Source organism: Xiphophorus couchianus, chromosome 8 (genome assembly GCF_001444195.1).
Source record: "Xiphophorus couchianus chromosome 8, X_couchianus-1.0, whole genome shotgun sequence".
NCBI classification, from domain to species: Eukaryota; Metazoa; Chordata; class Actinopteri; order Cyprinodontiformes; family Poeciliidae; genus Xiphophorus; species Xiphophorus couchianus.
In genome coordinates, this window is record NC_040235.1 from 5411688 (window position 1) to 5435241 (window position 23554).

A 23554-nucleotide genomic window follows, 5' to 3' on the forward strand; every position below is an offset into this window, starting at 1 on the left:
CTCAGGTCTGACAAAAGCCCTTCAAGTTTCACTGAGATAGTGCTCAAAATAAAAAAGTACCTTATGGCAGCAAAGTATTACAAGCACAGCAACCTAAATATTAGCATTACATTGGAGAACAAAGAGCCTCTTTTACATCACTAACCAGCATAAACTTCATGGATGATATGAACATGGACTAAAACTGGGCTGTTTACAGGTAAGAAACAGAAGCTGGAAGACTTGAATTGTGGGAACCCTTTAATCCTCATAACTTATAACTATTTATAAAAATTACAGCAGTTTTTGTGAAAAAATAACACACATTAAATCCCAAGAAAAGTTAAATGTGTCTCATTTTGTTCATGTATCTACGGAAGAGGATTAGTGCCCCTGGAAAAAAAAACAATTCTGACTTTAATCTTTTGAGATCAAAAGTCAGAATTTTGAGATTAAATTCAGAATTCTTAAATTTTTTTAAAACATTGGCCCTAATCTTCTTCCGTATGCATCTCTCTAATTGATACAGAAAACACTGCAGCCCCAGCTGTGCTGCTTTGTAGCTTCATCTTGCTGTCTACAGTAGACCAGCGCCCTCTGCTGGTATATTTTTGTTGATTTCTGTCTGGTCAGCGATGGGTGTGGGCAGCAGGGTGGTGGGAGGCAGCAGGAGGCAGTTATTGGGCAACACGTTTCCCCCGCTGGTGGACAGGAGGTTGATGTCGCTCCACATAGCGTCAACCTGCTGCGTCTGCCTCACTATCAGCTCCTGGTACTGCCAGATGGCGTCCTGGTCCATCCGTCTCCGGTGGTCCTGGAACTGCTGTCTGCCCTGCAGGAACACAAACCAGACGTTAAGAACCGAACCAGCAACCTTCCTGGCTGGATCTCAAACCTACCGCTAGGTTAAAAGGTCAAGAAAACCCAAAATCAAAGCATAAAATCGTCATTTTGGTCGCAGATGATCAATTTATCAAATAATAAAAAATGTTGTCTTTGAAGATTCAATTTAAGGAAAATCTGGATATTTTTTCACCAATACACTCTTTGGGTTTCCATACTTCAGAGTGATGTTGGCACGCCAATGGCGGCCATCTTGTTTGGCAAACATGTCCTCCTCTCCCAGCTGGAGGTTTGGACATTTTTTGAGTTTCATGCCTCTGGTAAGGCGCTGACCCGTTACGTCAGAGATTATTCGACAAAGTGTTTCCATCTCGCCTTTAGTGCATGAACTCTTTTCCAGAAAAGCCCAAATCTACATCAAGCAAGTATAAAAACTGAGGAAGTTATTTAGATTTTTTAAAGTTTGAATCAACCTTTTCTAATGCAATATTTCAAAATACGCAGAAAAAAACATTGAGAGAAACATGGCTAATATGGTAAGCTGTTACCTTGTACTTGCCCACAGTAGCCATGTTTCCATCATATTGTCATGCAAATCTTGAGTGAATGAAAATTTTCATTGTTTGTGGCTCTGGTAAGGCGCTATGTCAGAAATTATTCACCACATGTGTGTCCATCTCCCCTTTAGCCAGAAACCATTTCAAGCTAGTGTGGAAACTGTTTTACAAGATGGAGGAAGTTATTTTGAATTTTCCCCTTTTCATCAACTGTTTCAGAATGTGGATTAAAAGTTGTTGCTGGAAACCCAGCTAATGTAATCTGTGTGAGAAACTGACTATTTTCTTCTGCCTGGCGTTGAGTTTGGGCTCCAGCCCTTTCTTCTGCTCCCACAGACTCGTCATGTTGAAGAGATGCTCGTTGCTGTTCTTCATCTCTGCCGTTAGAGCCTCCAGCCTCTCCTCTATCTTGGCCTGGATTTTACAGCAAACGTTAGCAGAGCTTGTCTTAGCAGTTTCAGTTCCTAAATGACAGAGAGATGGTTCTGTTTCTGGAGAACTTGCCTCCCATTCTTGCACATCCTTGGCTTGAATTGATTCTAAGTGCAGCTTCTCCTGCTTCAGCTCCTCCAGCTTCCTGCTGCCCGTCATCATCTGCAGAGTCTCCAGATCCACCAGCCGGCCGAACTTCGTCATCTGCAGCTCGTTGAAATCCCTCTCCAGCTCTGCATCGACACGCCGTTCAGACTGATAGTAAACATGTTTCTGTTTCCGGAGAGCTAAAGAGCTCACCTTGGATCTTGCCGTTCTTGTCCCTGCCCTCATTGACCAGCTTGTTCCTCTGCTGGCGAGCCAGACGGTGCAGGTTCCTCTCATTCACCTTCTCCGCCTCCAGCTGGTGGACGCGCTGCTGCAGCTTGTGCAGCTCGGTGCGGTACAGCACCAGCGCCTCGCTCAGGTCAGAGGGCATCGAGTCGTCGACGAGATACGCTATCTGGTTAGGACAATTAGAAACAAGTACAGAAATAGAATGGAGAAAATGGACGAAGAAAATGATTTAGAAGTTATCACAGCTAACTAAAAAAATTTGTCATGCTGAATTTAAAGCACTAAACTTAATTATTAGCTTTGCTAAAGCTAAAGGGCTACACCTACATGGTAGTTAGCAGAAGCTAATGCTAAAGCAACATGGCCAAGAGAAGCGGCTCCATCATCCATCGCTGCTGTCAGTGGATGTTTTTTGTGCGTCAGATTTATCAGCAACATAATATACCAGAAACATAAAACAAAGATTCTGCTTGAACCTTTGGTATGTGAAAAAGCAATTAGAAGAGTTAAAATTTTTAACGCATTAAAATCTTTGCAATTAATTAATCAAAATTAATCTGTCCCGGCCTAAATCTATTTATATTATTGCTGTTTTGGTTTTATTTTTTAAAAGCTTGTTAAATAATAAAATATATTTATTCTACTGTATTTTTAAAAAAATAATCTGTTTTCTTTTGACTTGGATGATTTTACCTTTTCACATTTTGTCACATTAGTGCTTAAATATGAAGTGGAAGAAAAAAAAGAGCACCACTGGGCTTTTTTAAAATCATTTTTCAAATAGATTTATAAAACACTTTTTATCACATTTTACTCTCGTAGCTCTTAATAAAACTGTCATAACATCATGTTTTCTTGGTGAATGAAGCTTCTCTTCACCTGATGCAGCCTGAGAGGAACCACCACGTCCAGTTCGTTCATTTTCATCTGCTTCTCCTTGTTGATGAGCTCCATGTCGTCCTCCAGCGCCTTCCGGCTGTTCTTTACCACTTTGTTCTGCAAATACAGAAACCAAAACCCGACGGAAACACCGAGACGATCAGCAGAGCGTCGCAGAGACGCAGCAGAACTGAAGACAGCCATCGCTGACCTTCTTCATGACCAGATCGTTCTCCTTCCTCAGAGACTCGATGAGCCTCTTCTCCTCCATCAGCAGATCCTCCACATCCAGCCGATGCTCCCGCAGCTCCAGCGTGCTTTCAAACAGCTCCTGGTCGCAGCCTGAGGCGCACAGACACACAACAGGTCAGGGCGGAAAATAAAAGGTTGGAAGAGTTAAGGTTTGGAAAATCTGGATTTATTTTCCACCGATGAACTTCTTGGGTTCACCGCGATGTCAACGCACTCAGGGCGGCCATCTTGTTTGGCAGCTTATGTTTATTTGGACTTTGAATTCAGCGCAGCTCTACAATAAAGTGTTAGAGATAGGCAAATTTTTTTGTATTATAAAAAAAGTCATATGTACAACAGCGAATTAGTATTGTAGACTAACATTTCCGCTAAAACAAGAAAGTTTCTGAGCTCCAAAAATGGAAAATTTGCTAGAATGAACTCAAAATTTTTTGGACCAATCTCAGAAATGTTCTAGAAAAAACTGTATTAAAAGTTGAAAATGTTTAACTTTTGTAGACAGGTTTTACGTTAAATAAATATTCCTGCCAAAAAACTCAGAAAACAAGAAAATTGTCGAAAAAAGTTAATTTCCGAGTTTCAAAAGTCACATTTTTTATCTTGGATCTCAGAAGTTTACATGTTTTTTCCTGTAAGATTTCATAGATTCATCTCAAAATTTGTGGGGTTTTTTGGCAGAAGTGTCTGGGTTTGCTCAGTAACGGCACAGAACCCGCTGAATGTGACCTTCTGGAGGTTTTTGAAACGGCTCGTTTTCCAGATACACAAAAACATTAATTTATTGCCAAAAACCGAATCAGTGTGTTTTTAGAAGCAGTTATGACCCAAATTAAAGTAAAACAAACATGCTAAATATGAATTTTCACAATAGGGCCCCTTTTATCTTAAGACTTTCTTCTGGTTTTGTCTTAATTCTGTTAATATTATAACTATTTTCTTGTAATGAAACAGAAATTCTTGTAGCCAGGCCCTAAAACTCCATCTTACAACTCTCAGAAATAAAAGCCACTTTTTGAAGATATTTCCTGTCATTTCTAATTTCTTTTTTAGAAAAGAAAGCGAGAAGAAACAGAAATCGATTAGAATCATAAATCTGATTTGATATGAGAAACGGACGGAGTAGAGAAAGACCAAAGGTTGTTTTGCTGCTGACCGATGGGACAAACGGTGTCGTCGAAAGCAGCTCCGTCCTCCTCAGACTCGCTGTCGTAGTCTTCATCAGACTCGCTCTCAGACTCGGAGCTCTCGTCACTGTCTTTCTCTTGTCCTACAAACAAACCAGAGTTAAGATGGACGCCTGATCAAAACGAATCCTGCAGGTTCATCGTTTTCCATCACCTTCCTCTCCAGTCGTCTCCTTCTTCCTCACCCGCTTCACCTTCTTCTTGAAGACTTTGGTGAGGAAGTCCTGGAACGGGTTGTTTTCCCCGAGCGACGCCTTGAAGGTGGCGGCCAGCGCCTTCTCTCTCTCCTGCAGCCCGGCGATGTTTTCCCTCTTCATCTCCAGAACGTCGCTGTATTCGTCCAGCTTCGACTGGCGGAGCAGAAACAAAGTCCAGACACTGAACAACTCTCTGCTTCAGGTAACTGACTCACCTGGGAGGCAGAGTTAGTGCGTTAATGAGTTATTGTGAGTTAGTTCTATAGACAGAAAAATAATGTGTTGGTTAATTTAGTGAGTTAATAGTGAAAATGAGTTTGAGCCAGTCGCTGAGTTAGTAATTTATACTGTGAGATTTAGTGTGAGTTTATTAGAATAATGGGTTAGTTAGTGAAATAATGTGAGTGAGTTAGTTAGTTATTGAGGTAGTTAGTTAATACAACTTATTATATTAACTAAATTAACTAATAAATAATTTAGTAAGAGAGAGTTAAGGCAAAGACAGTATTGTGTTATGAGATTGGGAGCAGTTAGTGTAAATTTTTGTAAATTTGCGTAAATTAAATGTTTGAATTATTTAGCTAGTGACCTAATTTGTAAGTGTGAGCAGTTAGTTAGTTAGTTAGTTAGTTTGTGTGAATTGCTTTAGGGTAGTTACTGAAAATTTGTTTTAGTGATTTAGTAAGTGGATTAATGTGTTATTTATTGGTTCAGTGTAAAAATGATTTAGTTAGGGACTCAACTGTGAGCTTGGTGACTGATAGGTTAGTAATTAGTTAACGTGAGCGGTTAACAGGTGAGTTAGTTTTAATCTTAAGTTAGAAGTTATTTAGTTGGCAAGTGAAATAACTGTAAATTAGTTGAGATGTTTGTGGGTAAGTTAGTAGGTTAGTGAGTGAGTTAATAAATTAGTTTCTTAGTGTGAATAATTTACCAGGTGAGTTTATTAGTTATTGATCGAGTTAATTGGGTCATTAGTTAATCAGTTACCGGTTTGAGTTTCTGATTGAAGTAGTGATAATAAGTTAATTACTTCTACTTGGTTTAAATATGTCAGTTGATGAGTTAATGTGACTTTTTAATGTAAGTTTGAGCAGAGAAACAAATAAGAAGCAGGAGGCAGAAAAACAGTTTCAATAACTGTATAAAAAGAAAAATACTAAATTTTTCTTTTTATAGACGTAACTTCTGGTTAAGAAAATAAACTTTGGGTGTTTAGGTAATTTAGATTTATTATTTTAATGTTAATAAATCAGTTAATTTAATCAAGACAAACATTTTGAGGCAACGAGTTTGCATTTATTTTTACAGCTAATTAGGTTTTACAGTAGAATTAAATTATGTCAGTACAACTTACTGAAAATTATCAGACTAAGATATGCAGCTTGCATATATTAACATTTTTAAATTATGAAAACATATATATTTTTTAGCTTTCATTCAGTTTTAAAGTGAGAAGTGGGATCAGTGTGGTTGTGTGTTTCCTTCACCATGATGTTCATCTCCTCCAGCACGAAGCCGTCCAGCTTGTCCTGCACAACGCCCTCCCTCTTGTCGAACTGCTTGAGGAGCAGCACCTCCTGCACCAGCGTCAGCAGCCGCAGGTCGGCCAGCTTCAGCTGGCTGTCCAGCTGCTGCTTTTTGGAGTGCAGCTGCAACAGCTTCTTGTCGAACCGGCTGACCGAGCTCTCCATCTGAAGGAAAACACACAGAAGTCAAACACCCTGCTCTGTTCTCCACTCAGAGGAGAGTTATTAAAGATGGACCTGGTGGAGCAGACAGTCCTGCTCATGCAGCAGCCACATCTTCTTCTCCTGCTCACTCTTCTCATCCTCATCATCAGTGGTCTCTACTAAAGCCAGGTGGAACTCCTCCTCTTCCTTGTCCCTTTCTCTCTCCTCCTCCAGCTTTCTTTCTTTCTCCAGCTGCTCCAGTAAACCCTCAGAGTCGTCCTCCTCTCCCAGATGCAGAGTCTTCATTCTGTTTGAGAAAAGAAACATAAATAAACTGAGAAGATTGATTCAAATGTAATCTGAAAAAGAGAGGAAAACAGATTCTCCTTCAGTTTGAAATAAATCAGCTTTATGAGGGAGAAACACATTTATTACTGCATTTTAATTGTATATTTTATTCAATTTGTTCACCAATAAGAGACAAACATTACAGACTAGCAAACAGAGATATTCATCTAAAAATAACCAATTAGATAAGCAAAGAAAACAACAAAAATAGAAAATGTAATGGATACATTCAAGGAAAACACAAGATTCAAAACTTCTGGTAATTGTTGTTATTTAGCTGGACTGAGAACAAAAATGTCTCTTTGGATTCTAAGGGTTGCAGAACTCTGGTGTAGCATTTAGCATTAGCAGTGCTAATACTTATAACTACTGCTTTAGTGTTAGCACCGCTAACTTTTTGTTAGCAGTACCACTGACACTAATTTAGTTAGTTGCCATATTTTATACTCTCCAGACTGGAAATATGAACATCCTACTTTGTGGTAAATATTATAAAGGGGACCTGCTATGAATAATTTACATTTTGCAGGTTTTTATGCTTCCATTTGCGTCTCAACTGATTCTAAAAACAATCCAAGCACTTAAAAAAATCACAACCAGCCGTTTTCTAGGTTCATGTTTTTTGGTGTCTGGAAAATGAGCCCTCTGAAAAGTCTCTCGACTGTAAGAACCCCGCCCGTTACCTAGCAACCCAAGTTTGGTTCCAGCATGTTTGGTCAGCTGGTTTTACCACTGTATGCTCTGCATAATGGCTACTGGAAAAGACAAGTGTTCTTTTGTTGACTTTCCATCCAGAAACAACTTGCTGCATTCTTGTTGGTTGTGCAGGAGGCTTCGCTCCAACTTTTGAAAGATGTACAGTTGTATAATTGCAGATCTGTTTGCAGCCATTTTCATGTGTGATTGTAAACATAAGAGTTTATTTGGATTTAAAGTCACAAGATGCCCTAAAACAACTAAAATCTCATTTTCTAATAATAATTTTATGCAGAAAATGTAGTGAACATGTTTTGTTTACCCATAGACTTATCCTAACCTGTCCAAGGAAACATAATAGGTCACCTTTAAATATTGTTTATTTTCACGGTGCCCTCTGGTCCCCCTTTAGATCCAGCCCTGCTGCGTACCTTTCCTGTCTCAGGACGCGGTATCGCTCCAGCGTGGCCTGGCTGACCTGCAGCTTCTTCTCCGGCGTTTCTTCAGGCAGCATGGAGACGGACGAGGGAGACGGCAGGCGCAGGTCGGCAGGCAGAGCATGATGGACCTGGTGGAGCTGCCGGGCCTGAGCCTTCGTCCACGACACCAGCTGGACCTTGATGTCTCGCACCTCCACGATCTGCTCGTTCTTCTCATCCTGCTTCTCATAAATCTGGGGAAAAAAGCTCAGAATCAAATAATGAGCTGAAATTAATGTTAAGAATAAAAATAAATCATTTTGTAAAAAAATCTAACAATGAAAACTTAAAAAACCAGCCCTTATTTTAAAAAACTTATTGGGATCTCGAAAAATTTCAGCAAAACAATTTTTCAAAATACCAGAGGAAAAGTAGGGGTTAGATTTTTTTAAATTTTGATTCATGAGAAGGGAATAAATTATTTTTGACACATATGTAAAAGAAACATTACTTTTTTAAAAATGTGATTTTTTTAATAAAATAATTTCAGATCAGAAAAAAACTTGCCTAAATAGAAAAATACAAGGTTCGTAAACTTTTCTCACAGTGAAATTCAAGCATTTTCTAAGTTTTCAAACTTTTACAGAACCTCATTTTGGAGATAAAATGATATGTTAATATATAATATTTTTTATTTAAAAAAGGTATTCTTTTTATTTACCTTTTCATTTTAAATAATACAATTTTGGAGAAATTTAAACTATCTATAATAATTTAATACTTTATCATATTTTACTATTTAAGTTCAGTAAATAGTAAAATAAATCTGTTTTTGGGACAAATGAAACCATGGTTTGGCTCATAAAGCCTGAAACGGTGCATAAAGATAAAGTTTGAGCGTTTTTGTACTTCCTCGTTCAGAACCACCAGCTCTCTCTTCTTCTGCTCGGCGTTCACCCTCAGCTGCTTCCCCCTGATGAAGTCCCTGATGTTGTCTTTGTCCTCCTGAATGGCCTGAACATGCTGTGTGTCCATATAGTCCTCCTCCGGCTTATCTGCGTAACTGAGACACCAAAAAGCTGATTTTTCATCAGTAAAACAAATATAAATCCAATGATTAAAAGGGGCAGCATTAGGCACAAAGTGCCATTTTGTAGCATATTTGAGTAACTATGTTACCTTCAGTTGTTATAAAAATGCTGCATATATCAGATATGACTGAAAAACAATTGACTTTGTAATTTAATGCCTTGAAATTGGGCCTCTGTCTCTTTAAGAAGCTCCTGCTCCTTCTGAAGCTCTGCCTTCAGGACGTTATCCCAACATCTCTCCTCTATTAACCCTTTAACAAAGTTTCTACCAGCGTTTCTCTGAGCAGTAGCTCCTATAATGAGCTCAGCAGGTGTTTGCTAATTGCTGCTGGCTAGTCTGAAGGAGCTGAATGGGGGAGGAGCTGAGACTCGAAGGCGGGACGACGTGAATCGTGGCCATGCAGATTTAAGGATTTCTTAAACATGCATGAAAGAATCAAATGTTATTGATGGGGAAATAACATTAGAACATGATGGGAAGCTGAAAAATGTCGATTTTATGTAATACTGCCCATTTAAAGTTGTTTCTTCCGGCTCTGCAGTAAACAGACGGAAGCAGAAACCTGATTTTTGACTCACATTCGGGCCCACTCCTCCCTCCTCCTCAGTATTTTGGCTCGAGCTTCCTCTGCTTTCTCTGCAGCCTTTCGGAGCTTCTCTTCCTCCCGGTCTCCCAGTTTGATCTTGGATTTGGTCAAGGTCAAGGTGGGCCGCGGTATCGGCTTCTCTACAGGGAGAGAGCGCGTTACTGCAGGCTGAAACATGGAGATATAACCATCAGCCTGACGCTACCGACCCTCTGGTGGACGCACGTCTCTGCTTGACTCCGATCTGAGCTTCCTCCGCTCTGGGAGAGCTTCTATGGCTATGCTGACCCTGCGCTCCACCCGAGGATTTTCTTCTGGAGTTAAAGGCTTTGGGAACTCTGGGAGAGGGTACGTTGTGACTTTGTGGTTGCTGTGTATCGCAGAAACACTGATGAGGTCGACCTGCACGGACCTGTCAGACCTGAAACACACAGACTTTTAAAATTCAGGTGTTTTTATATGTGATTTGCTGCATCTAACTGTGTTTTCAAACTGATCTGGGATTAACATGGCAACGTTTGTTACATTTTCAGCTGCTGTAGTTCACATTCACGCTGCTCTGAGTCAAACAAACCAAAACCTTTGAACAACCTGTTCCCCTCCTCGCCTGTGGGGGCGCTGCTCCAAGAACCACTCAAGGAAACAACACAAATACTTCCAAAAAAGACACTGAACACAACTTCCTTATTCTTGAAATGGAAACAAATGGAGTGGCGTCAGATTTTAGCAGTTGTTTCTCAAGCCCTTTCTCTCGCTGGCACCATGACAGCACATTTGCTTTGGTTGCATTTACCCAGAATGCACTGCTCTGTAGTCCACTTCCAGTTTTTGGAGCAGTCTCCAGTCCGCTTGGTGTTCACATTTACATTAAACCACACCAAGAGTTCACTTCAACTAAACCCAGACCAAAGAGATTGATTACGAATTCACACCCCACAAAACAAACCGGACTTTCTTAGCAACTGAACTGGAGTCGGATTAAAGCGAACTGAACTGAGCTGGTGTGAACGCAACCTGAACTCTTTAAGAAGACCAAAGTTGTTTGTTTCCCGGTGATTTTTCCAGGATGATTTGTGGTCTAACAGCCTGGTGCTGGTTCTGTTTGCGTACCATTCCTTCGGCTTCTTCAGCGCGATGATGCAGCGCCCCTGCTCCCAGGCCATCTGCTTCCGGACCTCCACCAGCCTCAGCGCTATCTCCTTCTCTTCTTCTTCGTAGAACTGCCGGTCCACCACCAGTTCCTGGACAAACATAAACCCAGGCAAATGCACAGAAACAAACTGCAGTAAATCAACAACACCGCCGTGGAAACAGGTTTAAAGCTGATAGAAGATGCTTTCTTGAACGGGTTAGGATAAGTCTACGGCCTATTCAAAACATGCTCATTAATTTTAACTTTGCACAATTGTATATTTAGATAATGAGATTTTAGTCTGTTAAGGTCAAAATTAACTGTTTTGCAGCATCACAAACCCCAACTTACAAGTAAAAATGGCTGCAAACAGATGCGCAAATTAAAATATGAAAAGTGTGGTGTGCATTTGTATTCAGGCACACTTAACCCAAAATAAAATCTAAATTGGTCATTAAAGGTGATATCTTTATATTTCTGAGATAATTGTGACATTTTTGTGTACATTTGTTTAGTTCTGCGATATCTTGACCTGAAGCTGTCTCAGTGCTGCCCTCTTTGTGTTGAAGGGTGGTACTGCAGCTGAATTCTGCTGCTGGTTCCAGTACCTGTGGCTTCAGCAGGATGTGCTCAGGCAGACTCTCGTTGTCGCTCTGGATCTCTTTGAATGTCTTCTGAAGCTCCAGCAGGTGTTTCAGCATCTCTGCTTCCTTCTGCTCGGCCTCCCGACGCAGGCTGTCTTTCTCGGTCTTCTGCTTGGCCGTCTCGATGCTGGGTGGAGTGAAGGTGGAGGTTGGCTGAGAGACAAACAGCTACCACAGCTTCTTCCAGGTTTAAAACTCAGAAATCAAGAACATGTAAATAAACGGAGAAAACAGCACCGACTCCTACTGCTGCTCTGTAGTTAGAGGGTTAATATGTGAGCAATAAAGCTATAATAATATGCTAATATCATAAAGTTACTATTCTCCATTATTATTATTATTATTATCAATTATTATTTCTTATAGAAGGAATGTCCTGTGTGCCAAAACAGCAGCAACGTTAACAAAACTCAACAACTGTAAAACTGAAACCATGAGTGAAAGGTTTGCTTAAAGATCCCTTCCTGAAGCAGAAGCTGCACAGGAAGGTGTGGAATAAAAAATGTAATCCTGTTGAGGGCAATATGTTATGTTGTAGCACATGTTGTATCACAGACTCATGGCGACTATCAAAATGGCTGAATTTTGCACTTTAGCTTCCACTAAATACCATGTTGTCATGTTTCCACCATAATACTGCTGGTATTGCGCTTTACCATTAGCGTCTATTAAATACTGTGTCGGTATGGCGCTTAGCATTAGCTTCTGCTAAATACCATATTTCTAAATAGATTTGGCATTACCATCCATTAAATATTGCATAGGTATAGCATTTTAGCATTAACTTCTGCTAATTACTATGATGGTAAACACTTCAGTATTAGCTTCTGCTAACTATTGTATTGGTATAGTGTTTTAGCATCAGCTTTCACTAAATACCATGTTTGTTATAGTATTTTAGCATCAACTGAACTAAGGCTTATAGCACTTAGCGCTTTATGGTTAGCAAAGCTAACGTTTTAGTAAACAGATCCCAATACTGGGAGCCAGTAGCTAAAAAACTATTCAGAAAAACAATTATCCAGTCAACCAACCCATGAAAAAAGAGAGCATGATAAACAAGTTAAATTATACTCACCTGTAAGCTGCTGGGTCTTCGATGTCCAGAGCAAACGGCTCGGTTTCCACACCCGCCTACATTTTACATGAAAAACAGCAGCACTTTTCATGTTGACGTCCTTTATTTCATGGTTACATGTTCATTCATCAGATTGAGAGCAGAGTATCAGTAAATGCAGGATTTCAGCTTCACTTTATAAGAACATCATGAAGGGAATGTGAACCGACCCGAGGTGAAGGAATCTTGGCCACTTTGTCCAGAGTTTTCTGCAGCTCTTCAGGTGGAAGCAGGCAGAAGGAGAAGATGTTCCCGTCGTCTCCGGCCGTCAGCACATACAGGTCGTCGAAACTGCAGCGCAGGTGTCGCAGATGTCCATACTGGTTGTCATGGACGCTCAGAGCCCAGTAAGCCTTCATAGAGGTGAGGTCGTAGTCTTCAGGCTGCAGAAAGTAGATCCTGATGGCGCCGGAATGCATGCCGCAGAGCATCAGCTTCCTTTCAGAGCTGGTAAACATGAGGGAATACCATCATAAACACTAGAGCAGTGCAGGAAAATGTCACCAAATGGATGCTGTCTGGAGGATGTAGGAGTGCAATGAAGGTATTAAAATGTTTTATTTGGGACAAAAGCATGTTTCTAATTAACAGAGCTGAGGTTCTGGAAGGATTAGGGTAGGGTTAGGGATACCCAGAAAGAAACACTTCTGCAGAACAGGGAAACATTTCATTTGACTACAGGTGTTTTTCCACCTGATAGTCCTACCGGCTCAGGATCAAAACTTCATCATCTGTTCCATCTGCAGCTGCTGTGGTTCTCTTTCTCTCTGCTTTGAGTCAAACCAACTAAACCCTTTGAGCAACCTGTCCCCTCCTGGCCTGCAGGGGCGCTACACCAAGACCCACTGAAGGAAACAGCAAAGAAACCTCTGAAGAAGACACTTGTTCTCAATATTCTGCTAATGTCCAAAACACACAATTTCACAATTGTGGCGTTTCTAGTTAAACCAATACTTGAATAAGTTTGTTTACGATTCAGAGCCCAGTAAGCCTTCATAGAGGTGAATCTTAAACATAGAGGATTGTTTAAGATTCTTTTATTTGTATTTAAATCTTTAAATGGCCTTGCTCCCTCCTATCTCTCTGAGCTGCTACATATACACTGTCCTCCTCGAGCTCTTAGATCAGCGAGCCAAATGAACCTGGAGGTGCCGAGGACTTCCAGGAGGCAGAGAGGAGACAGGGCGTTTTCTGTTGCAGCTCCCAAACTTCGGAATTCTTTACCTATGTTGGTAAAACAGGCCCCCTCTTTAGCAATTTTTAAATCTGCTCTTAAGACTTACCTTTTTCGGTTGGCCTTTGATTCAGTTTGAGATGCTGCTTTTCTGTATTTATCTGGGTATGTTTATGTATTATATAGAGTGTTTTACGTCACTGCATTGTTGGTTTTTATGTGTTTTAATTTTGATTTTTATTTGTTTAATCTTGTGATTGTACAGCACTTTGGTCAGTGGTACTGTTTTAAAGTGCTATATAAATAAACTTGCCTTGCCTTGCCTTGCCTTGCCTTGCCTTACATACTATGTTAATAAAAAACAAGCAGCGCCATCATTCACTTCCACTTCCTGTCGTCGTCTTCTTCATCCTTTCTGCCAGTAGTAACTGGCTGATCATGAGACTCATGATTCAGTTTTATGAGATACAATAATTTCAGTACAGCTGAAAAACCCACCTCATCCTACCACCAAATTATTTTATAGAAAAAAACGTGAGTTTATTTGGAATTGGTGTTTTTCCATAAAGCAAACTTACTTTCATAATTCCAATTTTCACAGTTATATGGTCAAAGGAAACAGAGACACTGAGTATTTTTTCAAAAAATGTAAATGCCAAAAAACAGCTGCGTGTAGAAACCCAAAAGGAAGTACAAAAAGTACCAACAGTGATGAAGCGTGAAGTAAAACCTGACCTGAAAGTCATGGAGCAGAACGGATCGTTGTCGGCGTCGTTGATTTGTAGGAAAGCGAAGGGTTCGTCCTGTCGCTGCGCAGCATCATCATCCTCTTCCTGATCCTCTAACAGTTTGCAGTGATACAGGAAACCTGCGTCGAAGCCTCCCTGCAGGAACAATTAGATGCTTCAGGTTTCAGAGTCAAGTTAAGACTTTTTAAAACCTTTTTAATGCCACCTTGAATAACATTTTCCCAACAGAAAAGTCATGAGAGCAAAATACATCAAATAATCCTGCTACAATAAAATTGAAAATTTATTTAAAATAAACTTACATTTTTAACAAATGTAAGACTTTTTAAGGTCTTAATTTTAGATGCAAATTTAAGACTTTTTAAGGACGCGCAGACACCCTGGGTTTTTAGTATTTTACTGTCGCTGAAGCATCTTCGGTTTGACTTATGAACTGTGGATAAAGCTGACGGTTTGTTTCTGATTTTATCCAGAATAATTAGAATATGAATCGTTTCGATCCGTTTGTACCATTGAGAGCCAGAACTGTCCCGGCTGTGAGTAGAAGCCGCAGCAGAGAGGACTGGGAGGCTTTGGGATGAAGATGGGAGGCAGCTCTTCCTCCTCTTCCTCCTCCTCCTCCTCTTCTTCAGGAACCGTAATCCCCGCCTTCTTCAGCTCTTTAATCTTCTCTTCTCGCTCTTTCCTCTTCTTGTCCTTCACCGCCTGCCGTCTTCTTATCTCCTCGTCTCTCTGAAAACAGAGCCGGATCAGAACTGCCCTGCAGTGGATCAGAACCGCCCTGCAGTGGATCACAGCGGCGAACGGTTAGTTTCCACACCTTGATTTTGGACTTGATGCTCTTGAACCTGAAGGAGCTCCTGGGCAGGTTCTGGAGCTGGAAGGTTTTGGTCGACTCGTGGTCCTCCGGGTCGGGGCAGGGAACCTCCACGGCGTGGCCGGACTGGCACAGGATGAGCAGCCGGTTCTCGCTCTGAAACAGAAGCTTTCATCAGCAGGAGCGTCCAGCTGCAGCAGAACGAGGCGAAGGAGCTGAGACCTACGTGGAAGTGAGGAGACCACTCCAGGGCTTTGACTGGACCAGGGACCAGGATGAAGCCGATGGGGCTGTACTTCTCACTGACCGTGAAGAAGAAAACGGTGCAGTCTAAACTCTGAACAGGAAAGAGGAGATTTAAAAAGATTAGAACTGTAAACATGCCTCTTTATTCATCCAACACAGAGACCTGAAAACGGATTTAAAGGATCTGACATTCAGGAACTTAAATGACCTTAAATGTGTACAAAGTGATTGTTGACATCTAAGGTTACCTGGATGGATTCCCACCAGCTCTGTTCAGTCCACTCTAAAGCTGCAGGATGTCACTTTTATTAAAAAGTAGATATTTTTATATATCTGTCAAAACTGTCACCATGTCGTGACAGTTTATGAGTCAGAATCTGTGAAACCCTAACCCTGGACCGACTCACCCCTGTGGCCAGGATCTCTCCGTTTCGGTCGTACGCCACGGCGGTGACGGGGGCGTTGTGAGGCTTGAAGGCCTGGTTGAGGCGCAGCTCGGCGTCCATCACGGGGCCCCGGCTCGGCGTCGGCAGCCGCTGCGGGTTGAACAGCTCCAGCATACGCACCACTCCGTCCTCAAAACCCGTCACCAGCAAACCTCCGCTCTGGTTGACCTGGGAGAAAACAGAACCAGTTACTGAAGGAGCCGCTTCTCTGGCGGCTCTAGCACTAATGAGGCCCCGGGCGGGCCCCTCCTTCTGCTGACCCCCTACAACACCCTGTGACATATTTCAGTGACGTATTTATTTAAATTTAATCAAATAAATAAAATAAAAAATATTGACCCCCACATGGAAATTAACATTTATTTTAACTTGGTGTTATTCAAGATTCTTCTAAGAGTTGTTGATGCTGATGGCTCCTGTAGCAGTCTGTATTACTGAAGAACCCTCTGACTGAAGACACTCATAAAGAGAGTTGTCTATACCCTGCAAAATCACAAAATCTTATAAAGTATTTTTGTCCAGTTTCTAGTGTAAATATCTTAGTAAACTTGAATTAAAGCAAAACTAACTTTCAAATAACGTTGCAGGAAGAAATACAGCTTATTTTAGGTTAATAATGTTTTATTATGGATTTTTTAAAGTTCTATTTTCATTGGCAAATTATTTCCTTTATACCATGGGAAAATGTCTTATCATAAGTTAAACAAATTCTCCAGTACATAACAAACCCTGTCCACTTAAATTATTGTGGACTTCAAACAAGTCCCTATGTCTTGCTGAAAAGCAAAGATATTTAATCTTTATCTCTTATTTTAAGTGTACGATATTGGTACTAGAAACTAGACTAAAAGCACTTGATAAGATTTTTGGGGGTTTTTGCAGTGATAATTTGATTGTTTTCTATATTCAGCTTCTTGTCCATCTCTAATCTACCTGACGACTGCTGAGTCGTCTGAGTCTGATTCATGCAGGAAGTCTGAAGTCAACAAATGAATGGTGAGAGAACAGATCCCTGTGGTGCTCCTGAGCACCTGATTAGACAAAACCTTTCAGTCTCACTAACTGTGATTTTTACTCTCCCCTTCCTAATGCTGCCCTGAGCCACCGCCCATATCACCCATAGATAAAACATGATAACTCTCACCAGCGGTGGAGCCCAGCAGACCATGGTTCCTCCCTGATTGAAGCGGCTTATTGCAACTTCTTTATTAGCCACGAAGTCAAACACTCTGACTGAACCTGAAGAGAAGGGAAACGAGCAGCTAAAGATTCTGTTTGATAGTTTTTGTGTTTTTACGTGTGTTGACATTCGGTGTGAAGGCGAAGCAACGTTGGGCTCACGGTCCAGAGTGGTGGTGGCCATCAGGTGGGATTTCTTGGACACGTCCATCCCCTGGATCACCCCGGCGTGGAAGAAGAACAGACACTCTGGATCTGCAGCCTACACAGACAGAAACTGTCAGGATTCAAGTTTCAAGTTCAAATTCTGAAGAATTAAAATAAAAGTTCAAAAAGTTTTTATTGCAGATATTTAAACATAGGTTTGATTTAGAAGGAAGGAAATGGCTGAATGGACTGCTTGGGACCACGTACTAAAATGTTGGCTGTGCTAACCCTAAAGTGCTAATCATAAACTTTAGTTCTGCTAATGCTAATGTGCTAAATTCTCATAGTTTCAGTTTCATAGTTGTTGAGTTTTGCTGTGGGGCTTCAGTCAGAAAACATTTAGGACATCAGGAGATTTTAAAATGTTTTCGTTCTACATCGATGCTTTCTGAGTACAAGACAACCCCTTCAAAATAAGAGCATTAATATAAACGTCTAAATACTTAAACAATTCTTAACAGTTAATAAGCAAAACTCCAACACAGACATTGAACTTTATTCAAGTGGAAGTTTACAAAACAGGCAACAAAATTAGCACTTTGGAATTTAGAATTGAAATGTATTTAGATCAGAGGTCTCAAACTCCAGTCTTCGAGGGCCGCAGTCCTGCAACTTTTAGATGTGCCTCTGCTGCACCACACCTGAATAGAATAATTAGGTCATTAGCAAGGCTGGGGGAACAAGGAGGAGGTAATTAAGCCATTTCATTCCAGTGTTTTGTACCTGTGGCACATCTAAAAGCTGTAGGACAGCGGCCCTCGAGGCCTGGAGTTTGACACCCCTGATTTAGGGGAAACTAAGAGCACTAAACATTTTTAAAGTTAGCAAAACACTAAATGTAACGTTAGCTCTTCTTTTAGCACAATAGATGGATGGATGGATGGATGGATGGATGGATGGATGGATGGATGGATGACGAGCTCACGGTGTTGGTGAAGGACAGGTCCAGTTTCCAGATGGTTCCGTTGGAATCCTGTGAAGCAGCAGAGACATAGAGCACTGAGTGCACCTGAGTGTTGCTATGGTTACCCTGGATGCCACAGCTGCGCGGTCGGACCTGAGCGAACCACATGAAGGAGTCGGGCACGCAGGTCCGGACCACGGAGGTCAGGCAGACGTTGTAGCCGACCAGCAGCTCGTTGATGGGCTCCACCTCGAACCTGCTGCTGCTGCTGTCGCTCATGGTGGCCATGTTGATCTTCTCAAAGTCCCAGCTCTGCAGTCAGAGACGCAGCGTCACCCGTCTGATCGCCCCCTGACCGGGTTTACCTCCACGCCCGTTTTACCCGCACGGCTCCATCCGCACCGAACGTCATCAGCTGCCCGTCCTCCAGGGTGAAGGGCTGGACCACCCCGACGTGGCAGCTCCGCCCCTCCTTACGGGTGATCTCCACCCGGATGGTGTTGCCCTCCCACAGCAACAGGTTGCCCCATTCTGTGCCTGAGATCACCTGATAGGAAGACACACTCTTCTTGAAGATGGCTTCACCATCCTAAATAATTTGTTTAAACATGTTTATTACATTTCTTGTACAAAATCATTCTTAGATAATGAGATTTTAGTTTACTCAGTTCTGCATTTTGATCTGCTTTACAGCACCTTGTTGCTTTAAATCCAAATACACGACTGCTTAACATTTAACTGTACATTCTTGAAAAGCAGAAATGGAGCCTCCTGCACAACCAACAAGCATGCAGCAAGTGGTTTCTGGATGGTAAGTCTACAACAAAACACTTGTATTTTCCAGCAGCCATTGTACAGTGCATAAAACCAGCTGTCCAAACAGAACTCAGCTTCGGTTGTTGGGTAACGAGCTGGAGTCTTACAATCAGGAGGTTTCTGAAATGGCTCATTTTCCAAACACCAAGACAAAGAAAAAAAAAATCTTAAAATTAACTTATTGCCAAAAGTGCCTGGATGGTGTTTGTAAGAGCTTGAGCTGTTTTCAGGATCAGTAGAAACCCACGCTTTTAAGGAACCAAGACAGAATTCCAGGATCTTCCAGGAGCGACATCCTCACCTTTCCATCTGGAAGTTCCACGTAGCCCTCAATGTCGGTCGCTGTGGTTTTCCCAAAATGTCCCATAATTCCTTGCAGTTTGAGACCTGTGAAGGTTTCCGCCATTTTCCAAAACCTGACAGAAAGAAACAAAGCAACAAACAAATCAAACGTGGATCGTTGCTGATTGTTGCTGGGATTCTTTCTGTCTCAGAGGAAAACAGAACAACTTTCTAATCTGAACTAAATTCTTTGTTTTCTTATTCAATCAATCAATCAATCAATCAATCAAATTTTATTTGTATAGCACATTTCAGCAGCAAGGCATTTCAAAGTGCTTATTGAAACTCTGGAGGAGCTGCAGAGATCCTCAGTCTGTGGTAAGAGATGAAGGCTAACAGAGGAATAAATAAATAAATAAATAAATAAATGTTTCTATATTTAAATATTAATTTAAATTCAAATATTTATATGTAAACATTAAATATTATATATATTAAATATTAATATTTAAATGTAATTTTTCATTTGAATGTAATGCATAAATGTTAATTTTAACGTTAACATAAAAAAATATAGAATGCCATTATGAAAATTAAAACAATTATCTTATATATATTTTATTTTGAACTGAATAATTGTGTTTTATTTAAATTCATATTTATTTATTTTGGTTTCCCTTCCTTTTATTTCTCTAAGCATATTTCTATTTGCGTTCTTTTGTGTGGTTCGGAAAACATTAATCATAAAACATGTTGATTTCTGATTTTTCCAGTCATCAAAATCTGAAAACTTTATTGAAATCTGTGAAAATGTTCCTGCATCAATTAATCTATTCATTTTCTATAACTTGGTTTTTAAATATTCGCATTAGATTCTGAATTATTTTTGTTTTTCTCGTTAAAATAGCCTGTGTTGTCCTTTGAAAGCCGCCTAGAGGCAGGAAGCTGAACTGCGCTGTGAGCGGGTCGGGTCTGCTGCGTACTTGATGTGTCCGGAGCCGGAGGAGGTGAGCAGACCCGGGTTGTGTGGGGAGAAGCTGACCCGGTAAACCTCCTGGGAGACGGCCTTGCAGCTCAGCATCACCTCCTCCTGCCTCCAGTTCCACACCGTCAGCATGTAGTCGGGGGCGCCGCCCACGCTGGCCAGCAGGCTGCCGTCCGGGTTGAAGTCCACGAAGCTGAACATGCGCTCCGTTCCGCCTGGACACGTTCACACTGAGCGCCGCCACAGGGAGGATTATGGGAAAGTATGGACATGTTTACCTCTGAGGATGTGTTGCGGCCTTAGTGAGGGATATCCATAGATTATGATGAACGGATATTTTCCTTTCTCTGCCACAGCAAAGAGCTGTCCGGCCGGATGAACCTGCAAACACACAGAACAGATTTAGTTTGGGTTTTTATACGACGGCGAATCAGGGATGTTGTAGATAGAAAGAAAAAGAGTAAAATTTCATCAACAAACTCAGTCATTTTGAAATTAATCTCAAAAGTTCTTTAGAAAACAATTTTTGAAACTCAGAAAATGTCCAGAAGAAAAAAAAGACTGACTTTTGGAGTTCTGAAATTTTCTTGTTCTTTCTACAAAATTTCTGAAATTATTCTTAAAAAGAATTTTTTTTTTTCTAGTAATTTTTTGGTATTTCAAACTGACAGATTTCTTTATTTTTTTTACAAAATTTTTTAGATTAATCTCAGAACAATAACCCTTTGAGTAGTTTTTTTCTAGAAAATTTACAACTTTTGAAATTTCAAACATTGTAAAGTTGTAACCTGAATGTTTTTCTAGAAAATTTCTGAGATTAATCTGAGTTTCAGAGTTTTTTCCAGCAAATGTTTTACTTTTCAGGCTGAGAAATTTCCAATTTTTTCCTCGAAAATTTGAGAGATTAACCTAAAAACTTCAGACTTTTTTTTCCACCAAATTCTAGATATTTGGCATAAATTTAGTCCTGTTTTTTATATCTATAATGGCCCTAATATTTTCTGTATTTCACAGTATTTTAGGCAGTGAAATCTGTAACTGGGTTCATGACTAAAATAAACGATTCAATCGTTAGTCCTGGGAATCCTGAATTGATTCATTTCACTATAAAACTTAAGATACTTAAAAGCAGAACCATGTGAAAATGTGATTTTCTTTCTGTTAAGTTAAAACAGTTTACATCCATAAGAAGGTTAACGTGCTGTATTCTAGTTTCCTCACGGCGATGCCGCCGATTCCTCCGCCGCTGCAGGAGCGCAGGTACGTCTGCTGCCTGGTGGAGATCTCCAGCACCACCAGCAGGTTTCCTGCGATGAACAGCAGCGTCGTCTCGTCCAGCAGCCTCAGGTTGGACCTGCGACCGCTGTCGTAGTTGAACGAGTGACTGGAGGAGCGAAGGAGTCAAGGAGGAGGACAGGACGAGAGGAGAGGAGAGGAGAGGAGAGGAGAGGAGAGGAGAGGAGAGGAGAGGAGAGGAGAGGAGAGGAGAGGAGAGGAGAGGAGAGGTTCCAGATGGGTTCACATGATTCCTGAACATTTAATCTGGAAAAACTGCACAGTTTAGTGACAGAGATTTAAATATGGACTCCAGGAAGGAAGGAAGGAAAGGAAGAAATAGAGGAAAGAAATAAGGAAGGGAAGAAAAATTTAAGAAAGTAAGAAAAACAAAGTTTTTTACAGTAATTTCTTAATTATCTAGAAAAATGAACCAAACTGGTGTAAATAGCAGTGTGTGTGCAGTTATAGTTATTGTAATAGTTGCTGTTGTGGCTGTTTTAGTGGTTGTAGTTTGTTCTGGGCTGAGAGGTGCGGATACGAGAAGAGCAGCAGGTTCTCTGGGATCTCTGAGTCGGGGGTGACGGTGGGTCTGGAGCGGAGCTCCTCGTAGTTGTAGAGCGTGTCTTCAGACAGACCCTCCTCCAGCGTCTCTCTGGGCTCTGGCGGAACCTCAGGCCCTTCAGCATCGCCTCCTGGGTGATAGAGGGAACATCCACATTCACGCCAGGTTACAGGAAACAACACAAAATCCGTTTTTCAACTACCTTCACATCACAATTTTTTCTTTCCTTTGTCAAATTCAAATTTTAGTTTGGATAGCTTTGCTGCATAATAAATTATTCTAGAAAATGACTGAGATTCTATTGGTGAAAATGTATCATGGTCCTAATGGGTAGTTGTGAAACAAAAAGCTTGTGTGGGAGAAGTTCCTAATAGCCATTGTGTTTGTAGTTGTAGGTCAGAAATTCTGGCTTCTGAGTCAGAAAAATCAACTGGAAGACCCTCAGATTTAAGTCTCAGAATTTTCCAAACGCTGGCTTTGAGATCCAATATGGCCGCTCCTGTAATGTGTAAAATCAAAGCTACATGTAGCGCCTGCGACTCTAAACTAAAGAAAATAAAATGATGTAAAATGATCTTCAGGGCATCTTAAGGGCATCGCCATATTGGAATTCCATGTGACGTCATTCCCATTTCCGAGTTCTGATTATAAACGGAACACAGCAGTCATGCTGTGTAATATAAATTTAGAATAATTATCAAGTGTCCGCAGCAATTTAACAGTAAAAAATCAAAACAAGTTAGTGTTTTAGCTTCCGCATTACATTGACGTCATACATTCTGTTGCTTGGTTAGAATGAAGGCGGAACCTTTATTTAATTAAATAAATATGTTGTCAAAATAATGTTTTGTTAAAAGTGTGAAACGGTTGGGACGCTAAGAGGCAGCAACAGGGTCTGAAGTACCTTCAGTGTGTTCCTGTGTGGAGGACGATGTGTTTCCAGCCTGTCCACCTTCTTCATTAACTGAACTTGCGCCTTCATCCGACATGGTCTCGTTCCTATTAGAAAACAAAATTATTAAAATAACAACATTTCAAGATTTCTTAACCTGTAAAACTAAAATAATCTTTTAAAAGCTAATTTATTTAGTCTGTGGTTTTTCCGTCAGCCGTTTAAAAATTATAGATTAGCTCTCGCACTTCTCCCTGTCTGTTAACGCGTTCCCAGGCAACAAAGCAACGCAAGTCCATGGTTGCAAAGCATTCTGGTTAATGTGGTTCTCTATGAAAAAGACTAACGCAGAAAAAACTTACTGTTAAAATAAATAAACCAATATTACACTTTTAAAAAAATTATAAACACAATGCATAAATATTTTTAGGTTTTAATTCTCACCTTTAACCAAAATAACGAAGTCTGGTCCTTTCGTACCGATAGAAATAAATATACAGGACCGGGGGGAAGAGGTGGGATTCGTCATTTCTAACGTTATCTGTGCGCATTTTAGAATATTAAAGCGCAATGAACCCCACTGAAAACCTCCTGGTTTTTCCACCAAATATTGATCTCTGAACTCTTCCTGAGTTAAAACATTAGTATTGC

At 40.7% G+C, this 23554-nt stretch overlaps 1 protein-coding gene across 1 annotated transcript; it reads right to left on the reverse strand.

Moving 5' to 3' along the window:
* Window positions 1-227: 227 nt before the first annotated feature.
* cfap44 (cilia and flagella associated protein 44) lies at window positions 228-23174 on the reverse strand. The gene is made up of 34 exons (XM_028025812.1): window positions 22916-23174; window positions 21988-22141; window positions 21393-21555; window positions 20450-20552; window positions 20170-20386; window positions 19206-19320; window positions 18471-18635; window positions 18242-18400; window positions 18110-18157; window positions 17140-17239; window positions 16943-17037; window positions 15760-15966; window positions 15333-15443; window positions 15110-15262; window positions 14800-15021; window positions 14276-14424; window positions 12537-12813; window positions 12328-12383; window positions 11214-11376; window positions 10584-10714; window positions 9683-9894; window positions 9466-9613; window positions 8705-8858; window positions 7808-8049; window positions 6426-6639; window positions 6150-6353; window positions 4617-4812; window positions 4432-4545; window positions 3238-3368; window positions 3027-3143; window positions 2112-2313; window positions 1884-2044; window positions 1659-1793; window positions 228-811 (listed from the first exon to the last, which is right to left on the reverse strand). The coding sequence occupies exons 1-34, from the start codon at window positions 22998-23000 to the stop codon at window positions 557-559; spliced, it is 5358 nt and encodes a 1785-aa protein (XP_027881613.1). The 5' UTR covers window positions 23001-23174; the 3' UTR covers window positions 228-556.
* Window positions 23175-23554: the final 380 nt, after the last annotated feature.